General features: G+C 36.9%; 1 protein-coding gene across 1 annotated transcript; it reads right to left on the bottom strand.

Moving 5' to 3' along the window:
- Positions 1-1,561: 1,561 nt before the first annotated feature.
- On the bottom strand, positions 1,562-6,841 carry mnx1 (motor neuron and pancreas homeobox 1). Its single transcript, XM_088643840.1, has 3 exons — positions 6,176-6,841; positions 3,935-4,095; positions 1,562-3,066 (listed from the first exon to the last, which is right to left on the bottom strand). Exons 1-3 carry the CDS (start codon positions 6,666-6,668, stop codon positions 2,776-2,778), a joined length of 945 nt encoding a protein of 314 aa, XP_088499966.1. The 5' UTR covers positions 6,669-6,841; the 3' UTR covers positions 1,562-2,775.
- Positions 6,842-22,601: the final 15,760 nt, after the last annotated feature.

The raw sequence follows: 22,601 nt of genomic DNA, 5'->3' as shown, positions 1-22,601 counted from the left end.
TTGGCAAAGACCAAATTGATCATTACGTTTATTGGCGAGATAAAGTCGGCTGTTATTAATAAAGATGGAAACGACGTTTCTGCTAAATTGACCTCAATTACATAGGGCTGCAAAAGCTATTAAATTATCCATTCCAGTACTGTATAAACTACCGCCTTTTTAATGACACTTTCCCACTGGTAAATTGTGATGCATTTTAGATTTTGAACAGGGATGACCAGACAAAGTCTTTTTTAAAATAAAAATATCCTGTCTCTGTTCACAGTACACAATAACAACCTGTGTGTTGTATTAGATGGTTAAGATTATCTTTCAAACTCACCGGATATTTCTGTAGAAACACGAAGTATTAATCCAACCTTTCCTTTTAGTTGTGAAACAAAACAGATACGAATCGATGCCTCATTCTGTTCTCTATAGTACATACACAGCAGGATTTTAAAATCTGTTTTGAGATTTCAATTGCAGGTTTCTCCAAAGGGTTTTATGTAAAACCTGCCACCATCAACTAGTGGAACCTAAATCGAATCATGTTACTCGATTACATGAATCAGACATAAAAAATATTTTGCAACTTAATATTTTGCAAATGTCTTTTTGATAAAGCTGAAACCTTGCCGAAGTGGCACAAATATAAGATCAAATAAGAATGCACGGTCTGTAACAAATGTCATGTGTTTACAATGGAATCACATTCGTGATTAATTCCTGACTAATTCAAATTCAATTTAGGATTAGATTCTGTTTTATCTTTTGAAGAATTATGCCAGTATTTTAGTTTCAGTTAAACGTCAGTATAGTGATTGTTTATATACACACAGATATACACTGATAAAAAGCGAAAAAGGTGAAAACGTCTAGAAACGAAGTAAAAGAATGTGAAATGCCGTCTTTTTATTTATGAAAATAATGTAAGAAAACGTCTTCATCGGTTTGTAATCGTATGCAAGTAAGAGAGTGTATACGAAAGAAGAGAATATGGATATACAGACTATCCACCGCAAAACCTGCGCAAAACCATGAATAGAGCTACTCCAAAACACAATAACATTTAACCTGTCCGGCATATTCCTCAATATTCCATCCGGCTCCCATGATTAATGAGACACGTTTCAAAGGTTTATTAATATAAAACCATTGCAACTCGTGTGTGAAATGTTTCTGCAGTTTGACTCCATACTTAACGTTTGCTCTCATGCACGTTTACACCAATCCGAGAAAGCTTTTAACAAGAATTCCCAAGACCTGCCCCAGAAAAGATGTCTGAAACTCCACCACAGGTTGCCAAAAATAGTAAATTAATAAAGTTTAGAGAAGTGTGTGTTTGCACTTCATTGTATTGTCGCGTTACACGCAGGTTTTATAGTCTAGAAAATAAAATAAAAATGTTCCCTTAATTATTACTTAATTTCTCAAAACAATTGCCTATTAATCTCATGGTTAGTATATAATTTTGTCATTATAAAAAAAAAACGAATGAACCAATAAACACAAACTTTTAAATGTATAAAGGACTCAATAGCAATTCAAACTCAAGTAAAAAAAAATCGTCACGTGAAAGGATAGTTCATATTTTTTATTTTATTTAGGACAAGCGAATTCATCCATTTACTCATAACATAACCCATTTTTCAAATTATTGAACGCAAGAGTATTTTTAAATGCAAATCCATTTTTGAATTGTTTTCTTGGGTTACTTAAAATGTTTACATTAAGAATAAATATATCATTTTGTACATTACCCTATATTTATATATAAATGTCGTTTAGTAAATATGCGATGTTTTCGTTTTATAATAAAAAACTATATCTGTAGACATAAACAACACCTACAAATTAAAACGTTGTAGCCTATATCTTACAAAAAAATGATTTCTTATACCATTTGCACTATGGGAATAGCTAAACAATAATTTCGCATGCATACGTATAGGCATGCTGAAAAGAGAAGAGAGAAAACACAACTTTTCGGCTGTGAAGCCTTCTTCAGGTGGCAAGAAGGCTTCACAGCCGAAACTTTGTGTTTTCTCTCTTCTTTTCAGCATGGAATAAACCGAGTACTTGTTCCTTTGCAGCCTACGCATGCTGACGCAGCTACCCACCTGAACGACGTATAGGCATGTTTATATATACAATATACAAAAATAAAGACGTTACAGCTTTTTCCTGCACATAAACAGAATGTGACATAAATATTACAGATGTGTAACAATCACAGTTTCGATGATAAAACTTTTAAAAGCAGTGTTTACCTTTCAAAGCAACACCTTTCAAGTCTCAACTGAATTTACATTTTGTGTAACACTGTTCCCGAAAACGTCGTTCTTTGTTAACGTGACAGTAGACTTTCGCTTCTGTAAACGGATTCCGAGCAGAGGAGAAACCTTGAAAAAGCAAATAAAACATGATCGACCTAGACTGTACACTTAAAACATGCGGTGTACTAGTGTTCGTTGTTTTTGTTGTCGTTGTTGTTGTTGTTGTTGTCGTTCTCTAACTTGAGACCGAAGGTCCTGGATTCAATGGCTTGATTGAAGACAGAAAAACAGTAAAATACCTGACGAAATCATATTCATAGCCTTTTCCTTCTGCACAGAACGGCTCTTCAAGAACAGAAATGTACAGCTTTTCAGCTAAACTGCAAATTAACCCTTAACGAGGACTACGGGTAATAAATGCATGCCACTTACATACAATCAAAAGAGCACCGTCACTTTAAAGAACTATAAAACAAAGACCTTGTACAACTATTTTCCCACTTGCTGTCTCCTTGTCTCATTGCGGCGGACTAATTTGTCTGTTGTGGTTTCTTTCATCTTCTGACGAGCAGTCCGAGGAACTGTACAGAAAGCCCTCGCCTTCGTCGTCGTCACTGTCTCTGAAGTCTCTCATTCTACTGCTTTTGACCGAGTCGCCTTTCTGGTAATCCGTCTGCTCCTGGTAGCCGTCTGACTTGTCCTGGTTGTTCTTGCCCCCTTTCTGCTTTTCCGCATCTTGCGCTGCTTGTTCTTTGGCTTTTTTGCTTCTCTTCCACTTCATGCGTCTGTTCTGGAACCATATTTTGACCTACAAAATCACAGTTGTTTCATAGTTACAACGGAACAAGTAAATCCCTGCACACATACAGTAGCTTCGCCACAAGGTCGTTTGGAGTGCATACGTGGAAAATGTACCTGCTTTCAGATAATAAAATGTATTTCATATATGGTCATATATATTTATATATTATATATATATGCTTGCGGCAGGCCTAATAATCAATATTTTAAAAATACAGTGACAGTGAAAAACCTTTAGCATACCCTATAACGATAAAGAGGGAAGCGAATATCGCATTTTATTCCACTACCGATATTTGAAGCAGCCATCCAGCTAAATATCGCTGATGAAAATGAGCGCAGTTTTATGACATGCCACTCGATATACAGTAGACTTGTTGGTTACACAGTCTTGTTGATGGGATTGCTCTGGGTGGGTCCATCATTGCACCCCCCCCCTTAATGGATTTTAAAAATGTACTTTAGGTGTTACTGTGTATTTTGTACGTCGACGTGTTAAGCGCACGAATGTAATTTGCCAGTGTAGTAGTAGTAACATGTAAAATGAACAAGTAATAGGTTTATTCCATGCTGAAAAGAGAAGAAAGAAAACACAACGTTTCGACTGTGGAGCCTTAGTAAAATGTATATTTACATTTCCGCACAGAAAAGTAGAAGGAAGAAACACAATGGAGTTGAGCCTTCCTTTGGGTGCCAGCCTTCTTCTCGCCCAAGCTTTTCTCGAAAGCAGAAACACTGATTATTCTTTCTTCCTTTCAGTGCGGAATTAACCTTTTTTCATCGAGCCAACGAACGCAGAAGCTGCAGTCCACTCTTAGTAACAGTAAGGATGGAACCCTTTCTGTGACTGGGGACTAACATATCGGGTCTTTTACCTGCGTTTCCGTCAGCATGAGAGACGTTGCCACCTCAAACCGTTTGGGCCTCGACAGGTATTTGTTCAGCTTGAACTGATGCTCTAATTCCAGTAGTTGCTGGCTTGTGAACGCTGTCCTCGGCCTCCTGCACTTCCCAAGCAAGTTAGACTGCGCCTGAGCTGCAAAAAAAAGAGGAGTAATCCGCGTTTATAGTTGCGCTAATAGGGTTACCATGTTTTCTCGTCTTCGAATTCGACACAGATCCCAGAATTATGGTGTTATTTTACTGATAGTTGTAAAATGTTTACACTTTATGACTGAATCTTGAAGTTCACGGCGGGAAGGCCACATAAGGATGAAAAACGCATTAAAAGATGATTTTAAAAAACATTGTAGCGTAAGCAAGCAAACAAATGTCGTCACGATGTTTTAAAATATTATGTATGATTTATATTTCTTTCATGACTAGATACGTTGTTTCCAAATGTATTATAATGTTACATTGCTACTACTAATTACGACAATAATAACATAAGAACTCCATGTAGAAATTCGAAACCTTTTCCAAATTGAAGGACGAAAAATACAACTTCTTATCTCGTGTTACAATTTAGTGGTCAGGTCATTCATTAAATTCTGTGGCTACCCGCTCAAATTGCTGTTCCTGCAAGTTCTTTGATTTTCATTATTTTAGCACTATGAGATATTTACCCCGTAGTGTAAGGGCATTCATTCCAAGGAACAAACTAATTTCTAACAGGGCAATACTAACTACACAGCAGAAAAAAAGAGAAATAATTGGTTAAAGGTTGAAATGATTTGTTTCCCCTGGGAAAGAAATTAGCTCTGTTTAGCGAGTACGCCCACCATTTTGTAAACACAACTCCCAGTTTTATAACGTGACACTCATTCTCACCGTTAACTAATTTATAACACCGTGCGTTACCTGGAGGTATTCGACATATGTATCATTTAAATATGTTTTATGTGTCAAAACAGGCCTCACCTACAGTGCAGTTTCAGTTTTCCAGTACTGAGATGTTAGTATTTCCTGGTCAATCGCATTTAACGTCAGTAGAATTCATTTGATTACTTTGTGCTTTTTTTACACTAAGAATTTTATGGTAAATTATAACTTAAGTATAATGCTTTTCAGCTGGATATATATCATTATATAATATTTTGTTTTTATACAACATTTCCCTGTTGGTATAGAGTGAAACATCATAAAATAACATTGTAGTCACTCCTTTAACAACTTTTGAAAAGTTTCGGTTATCCGCCGGTTATAAAAATTGTTCTGCCAGCTCATAAAGACGCCCAGTTTGTCGTCTGTGCGTCGTTGACACTGGTAACATTTCCGTAGAATTTAATGTTTAGACAGAGGAAATGTTATTTACTCCTTCATTTTGAACAAATCTGTTAAAATGAAAAGGAACAAAAAAGCCAGTCTCTGGTGTGCAAACAGAGGGAGGGATGAGATTTTCACACTCCTCCGTCACTTTCGCAGTGTCCATTATCTGTCCATTTTAGTTCTCCCTTGAAAGTACATCGTTCCCCAGCTTGTTCAGCGTTACAGTGGCATTTTTGCTTAACCTCCGAGGATTCAATGAAAGTTTAAGGTCTCCGTTTTCAATGTTCATGTTGTTATTCATTTCGATCTATTTTAACTTCAAATGTGTTTTACAAAGTTAGCCTATATTCTGCACGATCTCTTGAATAATACAGTAAGACAACAATTCTCGAAAGAGCACCGCGCTCCCGAATGGATTGCGGAGAGACTACATTTTAGTAAAGCGTTTTTATTGTGTGTTTCTGCTGTAAACACATTAAGTGTATACTTTCGTGCGGTATATTAAACTGTGTAACTGAAAAAGATCGGGAAGCAGGAATAGGTCAATGAGAAAAAAAGATATATATTAGGTAAATGCAAATGATGGACACTTGTACCGTGTAACTTGAAAATAAATTTGCCCGGAACCGATAATATTAATAATATAGTGTAGGTAAATATTACATCGCTGGCCTATACATAACCTAGAAACTTGAAACCCATTCCAAAACGCGGTGCTGTATTACGCATAAAGAGATCTGCAATATAGTAGTCGAAAAAAAATGATCGAAAACACTGCCGCAGATTGGTCTCGAAAGTTTTGCGCAGTGACCTGGTTTCACAGCTAACCGAAGCAAAGAAACTTTACAGCAGCAATAGTACTTAGTAATAATACTAATAGAAGAGTGATTAATGATTGGACTTACTGTTAAAATCCGGCATTTTAGGAAGCATCATCCCGGCAGTGGACACTCGCAGCCAGTGATCAAGTTGAAAGGTCCCTGCGGTTAGTTTGATGGGTTCGCTGGAGTGGTGATGATGAGAACCGTGCGGATAAGAGTAAGATAAGGCAGGATGCTGCCCCAGGGCAGCGGCTGAGTAAGTGTACATTGGGTGGCCATAAAGAGCTTGAGCCGGGATGCCCGACGAGCTCTGTGGGTGTAATCCGACCATGCCGGAGTGGGTGGCGTTCAAGAAGCCCGGTTTGGGGATCAGCCCGCAAGACGACATCCTCGGCGGAGAGGGGGTCTCAGTCCTTAAGGAATCTGTACTGTTATTCAGCTCTGAAGCTGTCACACTTCCGGACGATGAGATGGAAGAAGAGGATAGAGAGGTAACTAGTGCCAGAGGTGAGGTTTGCACCTTCGGTGGATCGACTGCCAGGAGCGCGTCGATACGAAAATTTTTGGATTTCTCCATCTGACCGTCAGTCCAGCGGCGGTGAGCAATCAAGGCACTGCCGTGTTCAATAAGAATGCGGTACCAGAGGACGATCCGGCCTCTTCCACAAGCAGGATTCTCGGCTGAATTGCGAGCTGTTTGACTGGAGCTCCTTCCACTTGAAGGCTCTCATGGTAGGGAGGATGGGTTGTCTGTTTTTGACTGGAAGGGATGCTATTGGTCAGCCGGCTGACTGTTGACGGGGTGTGTTGTGCCTGCTTTGCATACCTTCCGAACTTACCAGCCCCTCCCGTCCCACATCTACCACAAGTCATAAAGATCTGAATATTGTAGAGGACTTGAAGCAAATTATAGGATACCCAGGGTATCTGATGGTTTCACATTTTCAGGATTCTATTTCTAAGCCTCAGTCAAGAATGCAACAGATTGGTTAGATATTAGTGCAGATTCAATGATGCTGGAAATGAGAGTGCAGTTGACTCCAATTGCAAGAAAAAAATGGTTCCCGATCATGTCATCACTGTTGTTTCAGTGATTTATATATAATCATCAATAACAATTTCTATGAATCCTCTTGGTATGCTTTCTACTGTTTTAACTTTGTAGGAGGAGGCCTCGTTGTTTATGTGTATGTATTTGTGTAAACCTATATATTCGTATAGATACTGTACGTGATAAATATATCCGGACTTGTGCGAGTGATAAAAGTACAGTAGTGTGTTTGGCCTGCGTGAATACGGAGAAACATGTCATAGCAGTCCACATAAAAAAATCTAACAGGCAATTTACTCTTGTAACGCATTCATTGATCTGTTTCTCACGTGTTTCATCTTATTTCAGAAAACCGGTGATGTCTTGATGTATTTTAACGTTGGAAACGTCTCTTTCACAGTACAGGAAGAATCTGTGTCTTTAGCCTCTGAACTATTCTACCCCCTCGTGTGGCCACTGTATCGAGACAAATTTGTTACGTGAGTCAGCTTGTCTGTGAAGTTTAACAATCTTTCGGATAAAGGTGTCATTTTGTCACAACTTTTTTATAGCCAGAGTTTCCTGTGAAAATGTAATTATCATTGAATTAAGTCACTTTTGCAACCATGTAAACTTTGTCACTCAGAGTTCTATTCATTTTACTAACTCCAGACTCAGCTCCCACCTCCCCCAGAATAGGTACAAGTCCCTAGGTTATACTTCTTACACACTAAATCAACCTTCTGTGTCGTTTTGATTTACTCCGGTATTTTATTTTCCTTACCACGATTCAAAACCGTGCAGCTAAACTGCTAAATGGACGTGATCACTTTTTTTTATCTTGTCAAACTGTTGTTTTATTCCTCACAAATAACATAATAATGTGTTTTTTATCCAAAACGAACCCCTCCCCCCAAAAAAAGTCATTTATTTGCGCATTCATTATTAATAAGTACCTCTTGTTGTCCGATAAGCATCTTTGTTGTAAACTGAGGCATCTTGAAAGAATAACTTTCAATGAAACGTTCGAGTGATTTTTTTTGTAGTTGAACGAACTTAGCTCTTTTTAGATTTTTTGTTTTTACGTTTTATTTTCACATCAATACAGGTAGTTAGGTGGTACATGTGCAGGTACAGACATGTTTCAATAAATGGTTTTAATAATATAAAATCATTCAGTTAAAATCCTTCCTCATTGCAACATTCATACTGTATAAACGTTTTTTAACGCATTACATAGACGTCCTTACATTAAAATTGTTCTGACCAAGGTTGGTCAGATCCCAGGTTTGGAGTATCCCGATCGGTGTTAGGTGGCAGGTATTTAGGCCACCCACTTCGTAATTGTTTTAAGGGTCCTCGTTCCGCACCTGTAAATTTTACAAAGGACTTTTCTGTTACACAGGTGAACAAACTCACTGTTCGTGTTGCTGGGTTGTTTGAAATGCTGATTGGTCATGCATCCACAAGTTTCTCATTCAGACTGTGTAGAATTCACCGTATCCCATTTTATGACAAGATATTATTTGAAATAATGTGTTTCATTATCTTTTGAGTGCAATCTACAGTGTGTGCCTGTCAGAAATTTGCATTACAAATAAACTCGTATTTAACATTAAATGCGGCCACATGTTATACAATACAAATATGAATAAAAGTTATTTCTTAAAACAAAGTAAGATTACAATTGTCAACTATTGGGATATTAGGATATTTCCTGAATATCCATACCCATAAACCGTATGCAGCTTTTAATGTGTAACTACTGTATATATAAATTAAAAATTAAAATTCTTATTCGTTTATGAAAGTGAAATTTAACAGAAATCATTCCTTCAGGCGTCTTTATTCAAGATGGTTATTTTTATCCACAAAAGCGTGCTATTTAGTAATAAAAATACATTTCTATGTATCCGTATGCATCATAGAAAACACATATTTATTTAGATATATTCGATTGAATCAATGTGTAATATTAAAACTTTCTAAAATCTTAAAGAGCTCGTTTTTGTTGAGCAATACGGCCCAAATCAATTTAATAACATTTCAGATCTGCGTTCATTTAGTTTGAACGACTTACATTTTACTTACATTTTACATTTACTAGAATTTAATTCAAGACTAGGAAAATAGTAAGGATTTTGTTTCAGGCATCGTTTTTTCACGCTTTTTACATTTCTAAATCCTCTTCTTTCTACTTACCTTTGCTTTATACAGTACTTTTGCAGTTATTCCTGGAAAAAATAAATAACATTAATTTGGTTTATTTTCCATGCAAAGTAAATGTAGTTATTCTACACAGGTAACTTTGTTTATTTAATTTAGTCGATTGATTTTGCTTGGTGTTTCTGAGGTCTATATTTTATTGCGTAATTACCACCTTTGTGAGTAGGCCTACGTCTTCCCCAAAACGCTGTTTGTTATTCTAACAAATAATCTTACTAATGAAGTCATTAAAAGTGTCACTGTGACCCTCGAAGATCTTTCGTGGCCAACTGGGAAATTTAGCTAAGAGCCACCCTTATGCTTTAACCTTCTGTCAACTTTATACTTAGGTGAAAAGGAACGCAGTATATAATAATTAGGGCATTGCTTAGTTTGACAGAAATGGCGCGGGACGAAAAATTATTTTACTTGATGAAAGTGGAAAGTAACAGTGCTAAACTGGAAGAGCGCTCTTTTTGTTAAAAAAAAACGATTTATGTAAGCCTTTTCTATTTCCTCCAGAGAGTATGGATAGAAGTAAAAAAAAAAAACTTATGGCATTCAACTATCACTATCACTATCACTATGTAGGATGAGTAGGTCCTTCCTTTCATGACGTCTGTATTAACTGTCCAAAGGGAGTTTACTCACCTGTGTTGACCAAAAGAACAGTATTCAGGTGGGAAAGGCTCAGAGCTTCACTAGTTAATTTCTTTGTCTACAGTCATTTCCAGAGGAATTTAGAAAACAAACCTTGGTCGTTTGTGGGAACACCAAACATCATGCGTAAATGAGTAAAAAACGGTTTATATTCTACCATTATCCTAAGTTTAGTTGTTGTTCATTGTCATTCCTTATGATTAATAATGAAACCTTCACTTAATGCAAAACATCACAAACAATCTTTGCATATAGGATATTAATTGGTCTGTTTTTTATGTTAACTAGTCCCTCTTTTCTGCTCATAAATAGTCTCAAGGAACTATAATACGGACGAAATGCGCCTGTAATCAATCGGGAGTAATTGTATGTTATTACTTAAACGCTGAGTATAAAGTCCAAGGTTTAAAAAGAGACCATTCAGTCCTAACCAGTCATCTGTTTTTTTTTTTAGGAAAAGGTTTAGATGGGAATGATTACCATTGCAAATATCTACTCCATTAAGACATTTAGCCTGCCCCAGATTTATTTATGACTGTTTTTTTTTACTGTAGGCCTATGCGAGTGGTGGTTCTATGGGAAGACCGGTCCAGACATGCGATATTTTCTTGTAATCCGCATTGTTTTCGCAATTTATAGCTAATAACATTAGGACACTTCCAGCGGTTATCAAAACTGAAGACATTGCACTGTGACATTTAGTAAATGAGATTGTGATATATAAGCCTAAGTGATAAATGTGACATCCCCTGGCTGTTTTTTTTTTCCTTTCTTCGAATTACTTATGTATAGTGGACTTGTAATAATGGTGTGTTTATGAAAGCAATTGTGCACGCACAATGTATTGGGGGTCCCCTCGCTCTAATCAGCCACTTCAGTTTAATGGATGAAGAGGTCAGGATGAGAATTATCGACACCCTGTTGCCCTTAACCTGTCTCCCAATAAAGCTGATTAGTTTTTGTCAATTCATCAGCTAACCGCTCTCTCCGGGACGGCATCAAAGACTTGTTTGCTCATGGGAAATCAACAAGTCACACAGATCAGTAACATTAACAACTGGATTACGGTTTAATTCCAAACTCACTTGGTATTCGACCACATTTAGAAATAATCATTTGAAAATATTTTTAAATGTTTTTTTTTTGGGGGGGGGGTAGGGTTAGGGTTAGGGTGTAGGATGATTCCTTTTGGGTACAGTATGTGTCTGGAATCGAGATTGTTTTACGTTTAAAAAGTCCTTGATTTAAATTCAGAATCCCATTAAAACAATATCAATTACGTTTAGAGCCAAACAATTCGAAAACGAGCACATAAGGATGTTCTCAGACTAAACTGGATAGATAACCTTAAATACCGGTCATTAGCCTTCTGCTTATGTGATAGTTTTTCTCTTTTCCTGGCGATGCTTTAGGAATAAACGAGATCGACTTTGCAAAAAAGTGACCCAGTTTAAATACGAATGTCGATAGTCAATCATATAGTGCAAGCACAGTGGCTGCTTGTTGATTTAAAAATTCCTACGTAGAAAGTTGTTATTAAGAAATGTATAATTTAGTCTTGGCAGTTGCGGTGGAATTTAGATTCAATAACTGTCTACTTTAGAATTAGAATATTGAATTGCTGTGTCGAAATGCAAATGATCTAAAATAGGCCTACATCTCGAATGAATGGTTGGGCATTGAGTTATTAAGTAAAATGATTTGGATTTTTAATCTTGAACTTGTGTAGACTACATTTTATTTGAAAGCGTTTTAAGTGTTTATTTTCATTTTAATTACTATTGTGTTTTTTAAAAAATTACTATTGTTTTTTTTTAAATTACTATTGTTTTTTAACGGAAAAAACGCTTCATTCATACAGTGGTTTTATGAGTTTGGGATTTTTTAATGAACTAAAAGTAAGCAGTAACTGAAAACTATAAATCACCATTTATTACTTTTACAAAAGCCATCGAAGTGATGCGTCGAACGTTTCATATGTAATCTAATTTCTCTCAAATGGAGGTATAAAATGTATTAAAACGCATAATTAGGTTTCCAAAACTAAGATACGTTGAAGTATATTCGTCCTTTAAAGACCGCTGTTCTATGTTTCGGTTTAAATTTAAAAGGTGGGGATTTTTTTTTACTATATCATTGGTTTCTTAACGTTACAGTTTCAATAAATTGTTCTTAACATTTCATTTTCTCCTAAAAGGATCCGTTGCGTCTTTAACAGCCACCCTAGTTTATCTTTGCCTTGTCCCCTCCTCCTTAGGTTTAATTTCATTAAGAGAGCGCATGAATATTTCTATTAAACCCCAAGTGAAATATGAAGCCATTTAGTCTTGGCCTGCACCAATCACGGAGATTTATGGCTTTTATTCATCACATCAACAGCTGGGAAAAATTAATTTTCTGCACCCTGAGATGGAAATAGACCCCAAACCCTGGTCTTTCTCTGAAAGCTGTTAATTTGCTCAGTAATTACTTTCACAATTAACTAAAATACAAATCAAAGTGACAAATCGGAATAGTTTATATATTAATTACCCACTGTAAATGTGTTCATTATGAAAAGGCAATTTAAGAGGACCCTCTCTGTCTCTTTTATTGCAATAAATACCTTCAATTAAATTGGCACAAAAGGCTGCTGTCTTCAAACGTATAGAAACTGCTTTTAAACACATTTGTAGCTCATAATCATTTTATCAATTTAATTTGCCGTGTAAGACATTTCCAAGTTTATTCCTTTCTGAGAATGACCTTGAAGGATTTCATTTTATTAAGCAGAGGACTTAATCCAATTGTAACAGTAATTGCATAGGAATTTGGTTGGGAGTTGTTTAAGTAATTATTGAACTAATTTTCCTGAAAAGAAAGCTTTCGTCTGACTGCAGTATTATTTAGTTTGGAGAGCCCAACTTGAGGCTTTCAAGCCATGCTCTTTGTGCTTGATTTAGTGAAATATCAATGAAATCATTCAATGCCCTTCAGCTCGTTGATCTTTATAAATGATCTCCTATTAAATTAGAAAATGATTCTCTTCTCATTTAATTGTATTCTTTCCTTTCTTATCCGCTATTAATTAGACGTATCGACCCTACAATAATTTAAAGGCTCCCACAGTGTCTTTTTAAGCTTAAATAAAGGAGGACGAGCAATAAAGTTGCATGCGAGCATATGAAGTTTAAAGAACAGCCTAAGAATTGCAAGTTGTGTTCCATTTGGTTTAGGTCTAAACAATTTCAAACTTTAGATGAAGAACATTTCTTCAATAAGCATTACAAAATATATGATATTAGAAACATGACAGACCATTAAACATTGTAACCTGAAAAGGAATTAATAATGATAAACACATAGGTTATATTATATACAAATGGAATTTAATCATATTTCAGGCAGTTTATAGCACAATTGAATTTCCCGTATTTTCCAAACAAGTTAAAAAGAAAAATAATTAAATCTTAGTGAGACCAAACTAGCTGATAGTTGATATCCAATTTAGTGCAATCAAGAAAAAAGTGTTTTTTATGATGACTGAGCATTGAATATTCTTTGGTTTAAAATAGCATGCCGACTTTGTTTTTATTGGAATTGTTAAAGAATAAAGACAATTACAGTTATAATGAAATGGTTTACAATTATATAATTTTTTAGATCATTTCAATGTCGGCAGGTAGTGATCTGTAGAGGCAAGAAAAGAGAAGAGAGGGCAGAGAAGTCAGAGATTAGGTTTATAAAACTGTATAGAGTCACTGGAACTTTGGACTTTCTGATACCTGAGTAACATTTAAAACATGGTAAAATTAAATTTAGCTGTAAGATGAGATTGTCCTGAAACACAAAGTTACTACCTAAATAACATGTTCGTCTGTGATGGCAGTACTGTAACATATCTGTACCATTATGAAATAACAGGATTCCAGTCATTTTATTAGAAATTATCCTCAAAAGGGGAAAGTGTGTCATTGATATGAAATTTATTAATAATTCACTTAATTATGATGTAACCATTTGCTGCCTATACAAACCATGAGTGCAAATTTACAGCAGAGCTCTATGGTTCACAGAAATGCATTATTCGAATTAATATGATTTGAAAACGTCATTTTTTTATTTTTCTAGTTCCTAGTTTGGAAGTGTAAGGAGTTCCCAGCATGGGAGTGAAAAAAATTTAACTCATGAATGTCCAGTGAAAACCACAAGATCAGCCTTAGGCTTTCTCACATCCTACAAAGTCCACATAACATAAAGTAGAGCTAAAGCACCACATCAGGGTCATCTGGTAACAGCGCAGGCTCACTGGTGAGATAAGCGCAATGAGATACCATCTGAGAAAATTGCAAATTAAGAATTCACATAATGAACAATATATAGCTCAGTTATAAGTACAACAACCAGTCAAGGAGTTAAAGTGGGACTAGTGGTGCTAAACAATCCATTAGCGTAGGAAACATTAAAATTCCTAAAGACACAACAGGGAACATTTGTCCTGAACTCTGCACAATAATATAGACCTTTGAGGTTTTTTTGTAAGCCTGCAGTTGGTAACAGTCACATCAACCTTGGCTAGAGTCACAGTGAGCACTGCTTCCTCACAGCTCTGGTGTTCCTGGTTTAGTTGCCAGCTAGGGCACCTTCTGTGTGGAGTTTGCATGTACTATCTGTGTTCATATGGGTTTACCAGGTGCTCAGGTTTCCAGCTAGTGTCCAGAGGAATGATGGCTGGTTTATAGGTGTTTCTAAATTGCATTTGTACCTGAGTACCGTTGTACCATTTCAGAGCTATTGGCACAATTATGTGACAGGGGGGTTTGGTTGTAATGAAGATCTGAAGACACCATGACTTTGTGCATCTTTGCTTGTGTTATACTGTATGTACGTCTGTAATGCTGAAAAGCAAAAGCGTCCTGCAATTGGCCAATGATGATGGTTTTGACTTGTGACAAAGTGGATTTTGATCTGTGAGTAGATGCAGTTGTTCCAGTTTTAAGGTTAAATGACAACGTACTGAACGGCACGTACTGTATATAATTCATCCACCCATTTTCTAACCTTTTCATCCTATACAGGATCATGGGGGCCAAGCCTGTACCAGCAAGAGATGGGCACAAGACATTTTGGGACACCAGTCCACCACAGGGCAAACACTGACACAGACACTTGCACCAGAGATAATTTCCCCAGAAGCAAATTAACCTACCAGTGTGTTTTCAGACAAAGGACGACAAGGGAAGGAAACCCACATGAACACAAGGAGAACATACAAACTCTCCACAGACGGCATTCCAGGTCCAGAATTGAACCCAGGGCTCTAGTGCTACAAGGCAGTGATGCTACTCACTGCACCACCATGCTGCTGCAGGTAGATGAGTATTTTAAATTTAACTTTGAGCAGTAGCCAGATCCACTGATAAACTGGGCTGTGCATCAAAGTTAAATCTGGAGCAGAATCAATAACATTGCTGTAAAAAAAAACATGATATGTTAATCACAGTTGATTTCTCCAAATCATGCCAGAATATCTTGGTCCTCAGCTATTTGCCAGTGAAAGCAGAACGTCCAAGAGATGTATACTTTTAAGCATAACCTTTAAAAAAATATATATTTTGTGGATTGCAAATAGTCATGTCTGGTGAGTGTTTTTTTTTTTTTAACATGAAGTTCAAACTAACATCTCCTTCACTGCACCCACCACAACAGCTCCTGTATACCAGGATCAGGCCTGCTTGTGAGGCAATCCATAGCTCTCATTAAGTAATCAAGATGCACTACCATATCCCACCAGCAGAGGCCGCTCCATTCTAAGTACATTTCCTCTAAGAAAGAAACAGGTAATGGACCTTTTAGCCATTAAAAATAATTGACGTGAAAAAAATGAAATAATCAGATATTAAATGTCCTACAACCTAGATATCAGGAATCGCCAGTTGTTTTTCCCGTTTTGAGCTCACCAGTTTGGAAGCCCATTTTTATATTGACTCGCAACCACTGTTGCAGCCTGGGAGATATGAAGACGCCGAACACCTGACCTCTCAAGCTGTTTTTTTTTTGTCATTTCGCAAGTCGGTGCTGCGATGAGTCATGGCTCCTTGTAAAGTCTATGTCGTCCAAAGCGATGTCCTCATAGCTGGGTCTGTGTTACAGGGAATCATTATTCTCGAAAACTCCAGAATGCAAAATTCTGGGCCCCAATGTCAGGAAAAGGACAAGTTCGCTGTTGTCAGATCTACGAGACTGGACACAGGCATGTGGGGGACCTAGGGAATCCAAACTAACTCTAAGACAAGTTCAGCTGGATCTACACACAGAATTAAAAAACACTTCTGTTTATTACACATTCTTCATTGCAAGATGCTGTAATAAACTCTGTATAAAGCGGGAAGCTTTATACAGCAACTGTGGAGCAGGTTAAGGACCTTGCTTAGGGACTTCATAGAGTAGGATTTCCCTGCCAGCCACAGGATTTGAACCAGCAACCTTCTAGCCACAGGTGCAGATCCTTAGCCATAGTGCCACCACTCCACCTCCATGTACCCCCTATGTACTACAGGAGTGCAGGAGGGAAGTAATGTGAGCCTTTTTTTCATTTGTACTGTCCCAAAACTGTCGAGAGAAACATTAGAAGAGATGTATTCCCAAGCCTGCTTCTATATAGGCCGCATCATGTCACCAAATGTTGCTTTGTTCTGAATCGCACATACCTGGACATTTTTTCTATTTTGCAATAAATTGGAGGTTTTACAAGTTGCTCTTTACATGTTACTTTTATTTTGGTTTGAAATGCCCTCATCAATGCAGATTCTTTCAAACCCCAATATATAAAAATAGCATTGCAGTTACCCTTTAAGGATGTATACCACAAAAAAACACACACACACAATCCAGAACAGTTATTAGACATTAAACTGGATTACAAGTGTTCAAGTTCTAAAATAATATTAATCTGACTTGGAGTGTTCATTAGCCTTCTGTTCTATTTTGGAAACATTGAAAGGAACAAAATATCATTTGCAAAAAAGAGAGAGAAAAATATTTGCATTCACTTTAAAATGAAGTGAAGTTAAGGATTATATTTAGCTCAGTGCTTGATTGTATCAAAACTCCACTTGATTGTTGGTGGCCTATTTAGTCTCTTGAACTCTGTAGTCCAGACTAAGAGTCATTTTGAATCTGGGCTTTGACATTAGACAGCTGGCAACCAAATGGCAGGGGCCAGTAAGCCAAGTGCTGCCAAGATTGGATGGATGAGCAAGTGACCCAGACATGCTCATGAACCTGCAAGTTTCCAACTGGGTAGGGTAGATGATAGACAATTCCACCAAGCAGAACAGCTCCAACGTATAGTTCACCTGGAAATTTCTGTTAGCCAAGTTCACATAAACAGCAATGGCAACCAAATGAGTTTGATTTTCAGGCATTTTTGAAGGTGAATTATGTGCCTTTTACCCTTCAATATTTAATATTCAATATGACAACTTGGTCCATTTCAGTGCTTTTAAATATCTTTTCACTACAAAGAAAACATTTTTAGGGAAAAGGGATCCATATGTAAAAATGTACAGGAGTTTTTTTTTACGTCCTATTTAATTCTGCTCTTTATCCTGGAATTTTCACTTTTTTGCATTAGTGCTGATAAATGCCGCAATTATGTGGACTACAAAATAATTAATTATGCTATAAAATGTGAGAAAAGCATGAAGAAAAGTAATATTTTTAAAAGCATTCTCAAATAAAAAAATAGTGTAGATTAAGTACACATTTGCAAAGATGAATAGTTTTGCTGAATTACTGAGCACTGGAAACTATGCTGCTGATCAGCTGGTTCTGTTTTCTGCTACAAATAGGCAGACCAACTAATCTGCTAACTGGTTGATTTCATAAGAAGACTTTTTGCAAATTACAGTGAATAATTATAAAATAACAGATGATAAGCTTATTTTAATTAATGGGAAATGGTTATTCTTATTAATCATTATTCCTATTACTATTTCTTGTGTTTCATAAAATAATGTTACTGTATGTGTTATTGTAAAGTTTTGTTATGCTTACAAATTAAACAAACGATAATCAATGGCTCCTGTAAAGTTATGTTAGATCACAAAGTCTTGCAGATTAGGCTAATTATAACCCCTATCAGATGAACTCACCCATAATAGAAAGATGAATAAGTTAAAACAGTGGCCAGATATACGAGGAATTCAATGCAGGTTCTCATATCTTACTGCATAATCTCACTAGCACTCCTTGGAAAAAAAGAGAGATAATTAAATGGTTTATGGGCTCAACATTTGTGAGTTCCCTTTGTCTTTGCTCTTACAATTTGGATGGAGATTGGACTGTTTTTGAGGACATGTAGCTATGAGTCACTTTGAATGAAAGACATGGAAAAATGGGCACCCATTTGTCTGTGACAGTGATAAAACATACTTTCTACTCTGCTACTACCTATGTTGGCAATTTGCTCCTGGGTAATTCATTATCCTCTACCTGAAGTCTAGAATTCATCAATTGTGCTGTCTTCTGGCTCTTGTGATCGGTTTGAAGTCTTTTCAATTCCAACACAGTTACCACAACTGTGATATAAACACTGTATGGAAATCTAGAAACAGAAATCTTATTTTAAGATCCGCGTAACGCAGAACAAATCACGTTTGAGCTTGGTGGGTTTTTTTAATGGTCTATCCAGGTAAATAACGTGTATGTTTTTCTTGATATATACAGTAGGTAAATAACTGTCTTTTCTAGAATCCTGCTTCAGGAGTTCAAGTAGATACATTAGCAGTGTCCTCAGGTAGCAGATACATGCATTTCCAGCCAAGCATTAGGTATCCAAAATGCAGAATTTGTTCTGTTTATGCATTAGTAAAGTCTCATTAATTTCCCTTGCGGTCAATTCATCATCCTAACAAACTGCTCCTTTTTATTTTGGTGCTGCTTTGGGAATGCTGCTGTCTCTCATTTCATCAAGTGTCCCCATCTGACATTTAGCATGCTTTGACAATATAGAACACACACAATTATATTTTTTTTTCAGAAATGTACACAATTTTTGCCATGAGTTGATTAAGTTAGAAATACAGCCTATAAAATCCTGGCATTGCTCTGCAAATAAAACATAAGGACTGCATGGACTAAGAATAAATGTTCTTCTCATATGTGGCATTGAAAAGTAATACATCAATTGAAAATAAGTTGAAGAAATTATTCTGCAAATCTCACTTTCTGGCTACCCACAAACACAAAAAACTAAATGTCATTACTGAAACCTTGCTCCCCCCCCTTCTATTTAAATATCAGCCTATATTTGTGCTTGTTTAAATTAAAAACAAAGATAAATAAATGAGATACTCTCCAAACTCCCATTGGACTATATGTTAAGAACCAGGAATAATATGCCTCAATTTCAATCTCTCCTATCTTCTCTAGCATTATGACATTTAATACAAATACCCTAATTCAGATGGAGACTGAAGTGTTGGTGCTCTGCTATTTGTGTGATCTCTCATTGTAAATTATGATGCCATTCCTGAATGAAGCCACACATTTCACTAAACAGTGAACACAAACTTCTGGAAATCTGGTCTTTTTACGCATGTAATATGTAACTTTGGATATATACAGTACCTGCATTATGATGTAGTTCCTGTCAAATATGGTGATAATGTGCTCCTGTGGTTGCTAGGTTTTGACATGTATTTTTGTACTTGCTATTTGCTATTGAAGTTGTAATACAATCATTAAACCACTCATGTACTGTATTTCAAAAAGCAACTCTCCAGCAGTTAAAGAGCTCAGCTTTTGCTACTATGATTCTAAATCCAGCGTAGGGAGTATAGGAGCCACTTCTGTCTGAAAACTGTCCTTGTTAGAATCATGTGTGAGCAGGGCTTGCAGCAGAGGTGGCATGAATTGGAGGAGTTATGCGGCTCTCACTGACAAGTCAGTTACCTCCAGGGCTTGTTTATCACAGGATTAGCTGTTCCATGGTAAACCATGGGTATCCTGGCTGAATTGTATCCACCTGTTCTGCAATGTATGATGTAGCCCAGGCTGGAATTGATAAAACCTGTGCTCTCAGGGCTCACCACCACCACCAGATCCATTTCCATCCATCAATTTTCTAACCATGGCTTCCAATTCAGGGTCACAGAGTCCATCTTGACAAGCAACAGCTCCAACAGGACACCAGGCAGAGAGACACAGACACTCACACAATTACACCAGGGCCAATTTTTCCTAGAAGCCAATCAACCTACCAGTATGTTTGTGGACTGTGGAAGGAAACTTGAGCACCCAGAGGAAAAGCACATGAACATGGGGAGAACACGCAAACTTCACACTGATAGCATCCCAGGTCCAGATTTTGAACGCGGGGCCTCAGTGTTGTGAGGCAGCAATGCTAACTACCGTGTTGTCATGCTGCCCTTTACCACATCCATTTCTTTTTCATTTTTCTAGCCTTGCATCTCTTAAAGAAAACAGAACGTCTTCCACTCAATGCAAGGAGAGTTCATTCAATCCAGTTAAATAAAATAAAAGATATTTTGCCCCGAGGCACACATTTTGTAGCTTAAGGAAATAACCAAAATACAGAAATTGCAAACAAAAAACAACTCAGAAATTAAAATTGTGCATTTCAAAACAGTGAGACCTACATTGCTGTTAAGCATTACAGTGCAGTGATCTTAAGCAGTAACCTTGCTTGGCCTGATTTTGTTTTGTGTGGAATTAGAAAAGAGATTTGTATAAGATTTTTAAATAAGTCATAAGATGGAATTGTTGTGTATTCACAATAACATTAGTAACCCAAGTTGACAGTCATCTCCTCTCTGAAATCACCTGCCATGTTGACTCTTCTACTCATCGACATGTTCCATAGATTCAGGAAAAGGAAATGTGGGTGATATACAGGCACTTGGACAATAGAAAAGAAACTAACTGGAAATAAAACCATTTCTATAACAATCAAGCAATTAACACGCCATGAGTGATGAATTATGAGGGTTAATTGCACATAGGAGGTGGCACAAATGCATGGCCTTCTCAAAGTGTCTCCAAATGACTGACTTAATGGTTGGTCAAAGGTCACCGTTTCTTACGTCAAAATATCTAAAGGAACACTGCAGAAGCGTCAGGTTGTACATTTTTTTAACTTTAAAAGGATAAATAAGGCACTTGAGAACTCATAAATCCTTCATTTCATGGGAACAGAATAAGATAATAAGTGAATCCCTCTAAATCTTAATAAAATATCTTATTACATGATGTAATGAACAAGCACAAACCCTTTATTATGATGCAAATTTCTTTTTTGGATGGCACAAAGCTTTGTCTTGACTGTACTGTTCCATAGTTGCATGTAGCATCCCGTACTATACATTTTTTTAAATCATATCTTTAAACACACTAGACCCTTTTATGTCACAAAATCCAGATGTACAGTATGTACATAGAAAATATATTACTCACCCCCCATTCCCATCTATGAAAGATCTCATGAAAATTCCACCTTGCTTAACAACCAGGACAAATGGTTCACAAAATTTCAAAACAATGTTCAGTAGCCAGTTGCTCTGTCTGTACCATCACAAACCCTACTCCTGATCATAACGTCCTCCTTCCCAGCATTCCACACTTACATGCACCCACAAAACCCAAAATCAAACCCGAGTGAGAGTATGCACTCCAAACAACTACCCAGTGATACAGTTAGTGAAACCACTTCATACCAGATGAGATATCTCCTGTCTTTGAATCTTCCTATGGAGTCTCTGGAAATTACCAATCTTCCATTGGGCTACTACACCATCATGTGGTCTCAATTGCTTTATTAGTCTAATTGTTTTTCATTTGAAAATGTTTAGGTGTTTTTTTGTTTGTATGTATTGGTGGCACTTGTAACTGATTGTTCGAAACATGCCCATTGGAAGATGCACAAAAAGGTGATGGCTAGAGACGTTCTGTATACTGAGCATGAAGAGAAACTTGCAATGGCAACAGATTCACAGTGCTATCAGGAAAATGGCTTTTGATCTTTTTTGTAGCAGGTGTACTGACATCTTATTGAAATGACATAACACGGGTAAACTTATGATTATGATTCACATAATCTAATATGATAAACATAATCAGAACATAATTAACATAAGGGGTCTGCTGTAAAGCCACAGGTAGTTTGTGTGACCATTGCTAAGAGCAAGCTGCACGCTTGCAAAACCCACAGCAGTTTACACCAGGTTGCAGATTCTGTCCTATAGTTGTGTAGTCTGGACACACAAGTCTGTGCATTGGACACATTGGACACTGGGCTTGAGCCTTAGACGCAACGTGTCATCCCAGCTACAACCACAGTGTTCAAAGGGCTTGCATAGAATATCTGTCACATTCCCATCTCAAAAGAAAACCAGGCAGCAGGAGGAGATGCATTGTACAGCTGGAAAGTCCACAAGAGGGGCTCAGTAATCAGTATTTGAGTCAGGCTGCCATCTATCACTGCAAGGGACGTTCTGAAGCACCTAGACTCCCCCGCCTCCTCCTGATGATATTAAGATGACGTTGTTTTGATAAGTGGCAAATATCAGTTCCTTTATGGATTCCTCCTTCTTGATCTTCACCAGACCTGGCATT

Source organism: Lepisosteus platostomus, chromosome 8 (genome assembly GCF_059453375.1).
Source record: "Lepisosteus platostomus isolate fLepPlt1 chromosome 8, fLepPlt1.hap1, whole genome shotgun sequence".
NCBI lineage: Eukaryota > Metazoa > Chordata > Actinopteri > Semionotiformes > Lepisosteidae > Lepisosteus > Lepisosteus platostomus.
This window is presented reverse-complemented; position numbering and strand designations above follow the sequence as displayed.